This window comes from Oppia nitens, unplaced genomic scaffold, assembly GCF_028296485.1.
Source record: "Oppia nitens isolate AA-2021 unplaced genomic scaffold, nextdenovo-longstitch-racon4-pilon3 scaffold1_pilon_pilon_pilon, whole genome shotgun sequence".
NCBI lineage: Eukaryota > Metazoa > Arthropoda > Arachnida > Sarcoptiformes > Oppiidae > Oppia > Oppia nitens.
This window is the reverse complement of record NW_026533199.1, coordinates 10,448,214-10,457,104: the sequence shown is the minus strand read 5'-3', so window position 1 is coordinate 10,457,104 and position 8,891 is coordinate 10,448,214. Positions and strand designations below refer to the sequence as shown.

Below are 8,891 nucleotides of genomic sequence, written 5' to 3'. Positions count from 1 at the left end.
TATTTACATAAAACTGTGATTATAATTAAAAATACACAACTCCCTGATCTTTCTCTCTCTCTCTCTCTCTCTCTCTTTCTCTCTCTCTCTCTCTCTCTCTCACTCACTCACTCACTCACTCATACTAATATATCAATATTAATATGTATATAATAATTTGTGGTTATGTGTGCACATGTAAGCATACACATGTATGTCCCCACACCCTGTCCTCAATGGCAAACACACACACACACACACACATACAGAGAGAGAGAGAGAGAGAGAGAGAGAGAGAGAGAGAGAGAGAGAGAGAGAGAGAGAGAGAGAGAGAGAGAGAGAGAGAGAGAGAGAGAGAGAGCACAGGTAACTATTGATATATAGGCGTCATTTTTCCTTTTTTCTCTCTCTCACTCAAATACATATTAAATGATATACAGTATGTATTGAAAGTTTAATAATTTATAGATATTTAAGTTGTATAACATATTTTTATATATTTTGCTCTCGATTTTTTTCTATAGAATTTATTATTGATATATTACTAACGATAATAATCTTATATCGGCTAATAAAACTGTATATGTATTGATATTATAGTACACTACACACACACATAGACACAGTACAGTAATATTGTGTAAAACTAGTTGTACATTGAAATTAAAAATGTCTTTATATATATATTAAATATATATATACTGTATATTATATACATATAAATTCATATATATATAAGATTAATATATATATATATATATATATAAATTAGTACTAGTATAAATTAGTTATAACAACAATAATATAGTAAAATGAGTGAAAAAAATTGTTATTTGCAAAATTATTTGCCCCAAAACTATTTGATGACTGACTGGGAGTGAAAGTTAGAGAGAGAGAGAGAGAGAGAGAGAGAGAGAGAGAGAGAGAGAGAGAGAGAGAGACGTTAGATGTTTGCGTCATACATATAATCTTTTAAAACGGCTAACCTCTCAGTTATCTGTCTACTAATAACCAAAAAATGATTGACAGAATCGGTATATAAAAGCGGTGAAACTTTTTGTGTTTCTCTATCAAACTATTTGTGTATTTTGTTGTTTTAATTTAGTTTTGTTTTGTAAAGTTTGTGTTTTTGTTGTGCATTAAACATGAAATCTGTATGTATTGTATCGTATTATACTATTAGTATATTAGTATTTTTGATAAAAATTTTATTTAAAAAAATTTCTAGTGTTTAGTTTTTTAATGATTTAAAAAAATAGAAAAATTAATTCTAAATTATTAATAGTTATTATTTTAAATAAAATTAAAAATAGTCAATTTTAATTAAGATGGAAATAAATATAATTATTTAATAATAATATTTTTAATTTATAAATATTATTTTTGTAAACATAATTAAAAAAAAATATTTTTTTTTTTCATTCAAATATATAGTTCATTGTTCTCTCCGCTTGTATCGCCCTATCAGTGGCTCAGTTCGGTGCCAGCGGTCCCTACAGTTTCGGCTACCAGACTGCTGATGGACAGTCCCGTCAAGAATCTGGCCATGGTGGTGCCGTACAGGGATCGTACAGCTATGTCGATGCCAATGGTGATCTGAGACAAGTAAGTTGTGTTTCGACCCAATCATCTATATGTTCAGCACCGTTATCCTAACTGGATTGTCATATTTTTTAGGTGAGATACGTTGCCGACGCCAACGGATACAGAGCCGAAGGTGATGTCAGTGTCGACAAGCGTACCGCTGCCGCCGCCGCTCAGTTGGCCGCCATCGCACCCAAGGCTCCCATTCCCGCTGCACCAGTAGCCGCCGCACCCGTCCACTACAGCTCATGGCAACAACCGGCCCCCGCATGGAACCAATGGAACCAATGGGCTCCCGCTGCCCCATTGGCCGCTCACTTGGCCCAACCAGTTGCTCCCTGGGCTGTCCCAGCTACTCACGGTGCCCGCGCTGCCTACAAGGTTGAGACCCCAACCCACTCAATCTACTCCCAGATCTAAATAATTGAAAATCAATTGTAAATATATTTGTATCAACAATAAGCATTGTCATAAACAAAATTGTATGTAATTTGTAGTTTATATATGAAATCAATTGTTGTAAAATTATTGATTAGAAAAACTGTTGATTGTTTTGTGAATTGTGTTATTATTTTGATACAAATCAATTGTTAATGAAATAAAATAATTTATAAAAAAAACTTTTTGTTATATATGTTATTATTTTTTGATAAAGGTTATGATTGATTTATTAGTATTATTGGTTAATAATGCAATAAAGCATTATTATATTTTTTTAACCTTAAAAAATATATAAGTTACAGTATAACTAATATGATATACAATTTTAAATTTATATATCAAATAATTTTTAAAATGTTTAGTTATAGTGATTATAGATAAAGTATTGGTTTTAAAAAAACTAAAAAACATATTCTTATTATTAATATTAATTTTATTGTTAAAATATATGATTAAAATTATTTTTTAAAGCTTTTTTAAAAAGTTATCTAGTTTATAATTTATTGTAATACACTGTACATATTACAAATAAATAATAATAATATAACAGTATTTTAATATTATATTTGAAATATTATAGTAATTTTTTGCAATATCTATAATATTACTTTTATATTACAAAAATATAATTATAAATTTAGTAAAAACTGTTTTTTTAAAGTAAACTTAAACTACTGTGATATCTGTCCAAAATTGATGAAATCCTATGATTACCACCAATCAAGTGGTCAACACTTTTTACAAATTGTTTTGCATCACTACTCATATCTTCATCGGCCAGTAGTTCTGTCATTACAAACTTGGCCTCAGTCTCCATGTGTGCAATCCTATCGACTGTTCTCTCCATAGCCCTGACCACTGAGCAGTCGTCCAAATACATTGTCAGTGCAATTACATTAAACATGTTATCAATTTGTTGGTCTTTTTGTTGAAACTCTTTTTCAAATGAATACAAATCGTTAGTAGCGATGACTAGCCTAGAGCTCAGGGATATAAAATGTTGAAAGAGTTGACTGTTCCATACAGTGTCCGATACGTACAGCCGATCAGAGTATTCAATTAACTGGATATTTGTCTTACAGGCCGATGAAGTCAACCGTAGCTAATAATAGAGTATATAAATGAAACAGTTATATCAATATATTAAAAACTAAACGACTTGTCTATACTAACATTAAGCATCTCATCGATTGAAACCCACTTTCTATCGCTTATCCGATAACAACCCTCTCTTTCCATTAAACAGCCGGTGATGTAATCCCTCCAGAGTCGGGTCATACGTATCCGTTGTACTGGATTATAGTCGTGCCATATCTCCGACAGTAAAGCATACGAACTCAATGTATAAGCTTTCCATCCGATCATTGATATGTATTCGTCATCATCTCTGTCCTCAAGTTTATCAAATATTTCATAATACTGTCTCAATATCGTTAACTCCCTGTCGTTTTGTTTGCCACTATCATCCCACGGGTCGGCACAGTATTCATTGAATATAAAGTTCTGGACATATGTCTTGAACAGCACCTCATATCTGTCCAAATCGGTACACATTGGATGCAGGTATGAGGCAAACAGTGCCGTCACTTTGACCATTGGCCAGTTATTACGAGTCAGATGACTGCACTCTAGCATATGGTCGACCCATTCAATTATTTTTGAGTGTCGATGTAATGGATTTTGTTTTACACTGAATCGTGACTTAAACTCCGGTATCGGAAACAAACGTAAAGTCATTTTTTTGGTTATTGTTTTCAAGTTTTATATTATAAATAAATTTTCTGATAAATGAATACAAGTTTTTATAAAATTATTTAATTTATTTTTTATAAATTTTATTAATATTTTAATATTTTTACAAAATATATGCGATTTTTGTCATATAGTAAAATACAATAACACTTTATTCATTTTTTATAATTATTTTTGACATTTATTGTAAACATTTCAACAATTAAAATCTGCTAGACTACTTTTAAATATTAATAATAATAAATAAACAACTTTATTAATTTATTTTTAGTAATAATAATATACATTATGTGCATATAAATTAATGTAATAATTTTTATTATTAAATATTTTTAATTATTTTTAAAATATTATTTAAAATATTAAATAATTATTTTTAATTATACATAACTATCAAAAATTATGTAAATTTTCTACAATTCATTAACTGCACGTTTTACATGTAAATTATTGTATTAAAGTATTGTATTATTATATAACATTTATTTTGTATAGCCTTAACACTTACTTTATTTTTATTAGATAATAAATATTATTTGTTTATACAGTATATTCAGTTATTGTTTAGATAAAAAGTTTATATCTTAACGTTTTTAATTATAATTTTTCAAAAGTTATTATACTTATTATTAGTAAATTGCTTTGTATTACATTAAATTGTTATAAAATAAACTGATTTCATATAATGCATTTCAACAAATTATCAAATTATATAACAATTTCATGCCAATTGTTAATATCTTTATTTATTTTTTAAGTTTTAAATTTTGATTATAACTGTTTAATTAGTTAAATTGCTGTATACTATCAATAATTATATATTAATTTGTATTAATTAATATAATATAAACAGTATATTATGAGGTATATTATATGCTGTATTAATAGTTTATAATATAGGCTATCTTTGTATGTTTATGTAATTTTAATTTCAATTTTATATGTAATAATTAATATTATTAATTGGACGTTAAAATACCAAGGTTATAAAAATGCAATAATAATTGACTTATCAAGTATTATTAAATATAATGATAGCAACATAAATAAATAAAAACAATTTAATATTGTTCATAATATATTTTTATCTACCTAATTATTTGTAAATATTTCAAAATTAAAGTATATAATATATCAAACAAACAAAAAATCATAATATTTATTATAAAGATGTAGTCGTTTTTATTATTATAGACAACAATAAAAAATTATATTATATTTTATTTTATTAAAAAATGGAAACAATGTAAGTTACTAATTTAATATTGCATTAATAATAATTATTATTATTATAAATTAATTTTTTATCAATATTTTAATTAATAGCATAAGTTTGACAACAATTGAACAAATATTTACATTAATTTTCATAATATGTCAACTCGTAAGCTGTATATCAAACATAGTATGCATTTTGGTTGTACGTAAAACAAGCTGTTTGGGTATATCCCGTAACCGACCCAGATCATTGATGGCCAACATTTGCCTATCAGATACTATACTGTCACTAAACTCGTGTATATTTCGCTATATATTTATACCGTTATCTCTAATAAACAATACTAATCCTATTGGTGCTAACATTATGCAATCTGTGCACAATTATCTGGAAAATGTGTCTCTCTATATAACATCCATAACATTTATAATAATATCAATGGATAGTTACTATAAATTGGCAAAAGTTTTTTTTAATCCATTTAATGCAAAAAGTACTCGTTTTCTACTATATGTCATATGGTTTGTCAGTTTAGTACTATCGGTGCCATCATTGGTGACCACATACATTGATCTATACGATTATCAGAGTAACAATGTTAGCTGTATTGCCGCCAAAAGCTATATGATGTTGGGTATGGCCAGTATTATCAAAAAATACATACTTTTCCGCAGTATAGTCTACATGTTTGCCCAGTTTGTCATACCGGGCCTACTGGTCAGTTGGTATTCGGGTAAATTGATATTTGTTATGATAAGTGAGTTCAGACGTGGCCGATCCCGGTGCGGATCGGGTATATCGATAACAGAAGTTTCGCGCGTCAATAATACTCGACGCTGTCACGTGACCAAGAGGTTAGTTACCGTATTGTTAATATTTATATTGAAAAATACGGCCTACGCTGTGGTCACCCAGTTCGACATCATACTGGCCGAATCAAACTACCCGTGCCCTAAATCGCCGCATTACATACATTTTATATTTACGGAAACCTTTCGGTTTACCACTTCGTTGAATAGTTTCATATTTTTCTGGTTGAGCCACGAATTTCGCAAACAGTCCAGAGATCTGATACTGGGATGGATGGGTGGGAACAACACCATCAAAAATAACATACCGACGCCCAGAGTATCTATTATTTCATCGCAAGTCTAAGTTGAATACATACTTCAATATATTCATACATATATTGTTCAAAATATTTAATATCAGTATTTTAACCATAAATGCACAAAAAAATCTATATTAATTGTTTTGACAATACAATTATATAATATAAATTTTGTAAATCAAATACAGTACTAAACATAATTGTAAATAAAATTAAATCATAAATAATGTGACAAAATTAATATTTTATACTATAATTATCAATATATTTACAATAAAATGTATAAATAATGCAAATAAATTAATTTGCCTAATTAATTGCTATTATTATTTTTTTGAAATAAATATTAGAAAAATATAATAATATTGATAGTTGAAGGATATTACTGTAAATAGATAATATTTATATAAATTAAATATTATTAAAACTGTAATTTATATTATTATCTATTTTACTATTAAGTAATAAAATTACTCAATAAATACTTTAAGTGTTTTAAGTTATCTCTTTTTCTTTAAGTTTTTTTAGATAACAAGTAAAATAAGTTTGAGATAACAATTATTTATTAAATTTTTCAAATTAAAATATTTATTATTTATTAATAAAGACATAAAACAAAAATTGATACAAAAATTGGAAAATCTAACTAATAATAGATCGTAATTGATATTTTTGAAATCAAACAAATCGTATAATAATTTTTCATAACATTTGCTTATAATATTTGACACATTATTTTCTACTATTATTATTAGTTGAATGAAATACATGTGTCGTAACATAATTTGTCAAAAAACCAATCGTTTCGGTACTTCCCAAGTAAAACCTTTGCGACCAAAATGGCCGTAACGACTGGTGCTCTGGTAAATAGGTTTATTCAGCTCCAGATCCCTGTCATTCAAACAAACAAAAAACAAAATTTAGATATTAGTTAAGTTATTTAATTAACATTTATGTGTGTATTTTACACTAGATATATTGTATATATGTTTACCTAATAATAAACCCTGGTCGTAAATCAAAATTATTTTTGACAATTTCAACTAATTGACGTTGCGATTTGGTGGATGTACCAAAATCAAACACAGTTATCGATATGGGTTCGGCAATACCGATAGCATATGAAACCTATAGATTTTAAAAAAACATCAAGGTTATAATATAAATTTGAAAAACTTTGGCCTTAAAAGTCTAAATATAATTCAATGATAAACTATTATATAAGTTATATATATTAATTTTTTTAATGTTACATTTTTATAAAAAAATATATAAATATTATATGACATACCTGTACGAGACATCGTTTGCATAGACCCGAGTATACCAACGACTTGGCCACCCAACGGGCCGCATAGGCCGCCGATCGGTCAACTTTTGTCGCATCTTTACCGGAAAAAGCTCCGCCTCCGTGACCGCCCCATCCGCCATAGGTATCGACAATTATTTTACGACCAGTTAGTCCGGCATCGGCTCCCGGGCCGCCGACAATAAAACTGCCGCACGGATTGATATGGAAAACAGTTTTTGCGTCCAAATATTGACTGGGAATCACTTCAAGGATTACTTTCTCGAGTATCTCTTGTCTTAGTTTTTCCAAAGCTATGTCCTCCGAGTGTTGTGTACTGACCACAACTGTGTGAACCCGGGTGGGCACTGCCCGGCCATTGTCGAAATAGTACTCGCAGGTCACCTGTGTCTTGCAGTCGGGTCGGGCCCACGGAAACGTACCGTTACGACGAAGTTCGCTAAGTTTTTCGTTTAGTTTATGCGATAACTCGACTGTCAATGGCATAGACTCATCGGTCTCATCGGTGGCATAACCAAACATCAAGCCCTGGTCACCGGCGCCGATGTTCTCAATCGACCGATTAATGTGTACGCCTGAGGCTATCTCCTCTGCCTGTTTGTCCAATAGGATTGTTATACCGCACGTACGGTAATCCAAACCTATATAATAGTAATAATAATCATTAGTATTAATTATTATATCAACATAATATAGTATTTCTATAAGATATTAATCATTAATCTATTTGAAGTAATTTACATTAATATGTTTGTAAAAAATAGTTAAATTTTTATTTAAAAATTTAATAAAATAATTTATACTTTACCTTTACTTTCATTGTCGTAACCAATTTGTTTGACAGTGTCTCTGACCACTGTTTCGATGTCCACTTCAGCGTTTGACGTAATTTCACCCAAAATTACAATCTGTCCCGATTTGGTGGCCGTTTCGCAGGCAACCCGTGAGTTCGGGTCCTGTTTCAAGTGAGCGTCCAGTATAGCGTCACTTAATTGGTCGCATAATTTATCTAATAATTACCATAAGATTAGTTATATATTGTCTAAACATATTGTTAATATAGGATATTGTAAGATATTATAATAAATAGATAATAAATACCCGGATGTCCTTCTCCTACCGATTCTGAACTAAACAGAAAAGTTTCGGCTTCTTCGCCATCGGACAAGTGGTTGCCGTTGACAACTCCGTTAACATTTATGTCGTATTCACGCATACTATTGAATAAATGAAAAAATATATAATTATTAACAAATAATTATTATTTTATAAAATTTATTTATCTAATTTGTAGTTTTTTTTTAAAAAAAGTTATATAAACTATTTATTAAATACTATCAATAATTTTTTTTTTCAACAAACTTACTTTATCGATTAATAATATTAATTAATTTTTAATTAATAATAATTTTATTATTATTATTGTAAAATATTATAAATGGATTTTAAATTCTCAAACCTATTGACTTTTATACGATTTATTAAACAATTTTTGT

General features: G+C 28.7%; 3 protein-coding genes across 3 annotated transcripts; 2 read left to right on the top strand and 1 right to left on the bottom strand.

The window, feature by feature from the left end:
• The first annotated feature begins 899 nt into the window (after positions 1 to 899).
• Positions 900 to 1,983, top strand: LOC128951358 (adult-specific rigid cuticular protein 11.9-like). The gene is made up of 3 exons (XM_054296608.1): positions 900 to 1,133; positions 1,414 to 1,584; positions 1,657 to 1,983. Exons 1-3 carry the CDS (start codon positions 1,125 to 1,127, stop codon positions 1,981 to 1,983), a joined length of 507 nt encoding a protein of 168 aa, XP_054152583.1. The 5' UTR covers positions 900 to 1,124.
• Positions 1,984 to 4,991: 3,008 nt separating this feature from the next.
• LOC128951357 (prokineticin receptor 2-like) lies at positions 4,992 to 6,130 on the top strand. The gene is made up of 2 exons (XM_054296605.1): positions 4,992 to 5,002; positions 5,146 to 6,130. The coding sequence occupies exons 1-2, from the start codon at positions 4,992 to 4,994 to the stop codon at positions 6,128 to 6,130; spliced, it is 996 nt and encodes a 331-aa protein (XP_054152580.1).
• Positions 6,131 to 6,748: 618 nt separating this feature from the next.
• On the bottom strand, positions 6,749 to 8,612 carry LOC128952437 (S-adenosylmethionine synthase-like). The gene is made up of 5 exons (XM_054297837.1): positions 8,497 to 8,612; positions 8,204 to 8,404; positions 7,378 to 8,036; positions 7,081 to 7,214; positions 6,749 to 6,977 (listed from the first exon to the last, which is right to left on the bottom strand). The coding sequence occupies exons 1-5, from the start codon at positions 8,609 to 8,611 to the stop codon at positions 6,875 to 6,877; spliced, it is 1,212 nt and encodes a 403-aa protein (XP_054153812.1). The 5' UTR covers position 8,612; the 3' UTR covers positions 6,749 to 6,874.
• Between the last annotated feature and the right edge of the window lie 279 nt (positions 8,613 to 8,891).

Excerpts from the sequence above, each read along its gene's own strand:
- LOC128951358 (XM_054296608.1), top strand. Across the intron at positions 1,585-1,656 it reads CCAATGGTGATCTGAGACAA|GTGAGATACGTTGCCGACGC; the intron begins GTAAGTTGTGTT and ends CATATTTTTTAG.
- LOC128952437 (XM_054297837.1), bottom strand. The coding sequence starts at position 8,611 with ATGCGTGAATACGACATAAATGTTAACGGAGTTGTCAACGGCAACCAC. Across the intron at positions 8,405-8,496 it reads GGTAGGAGAAGGACATCCGG|ATAAATTATGCGACCAATTA; the intron begins GTATTTATTATC and ends GGTAATTATTAG. Across the intron at positions 8,037-8,203 it reads TTACGACAATGAAAGTAAAG|GTTTGGATTACCGTACGTGC; the intron begins GTAAAGTATAAA and ends ACTATTATATAG.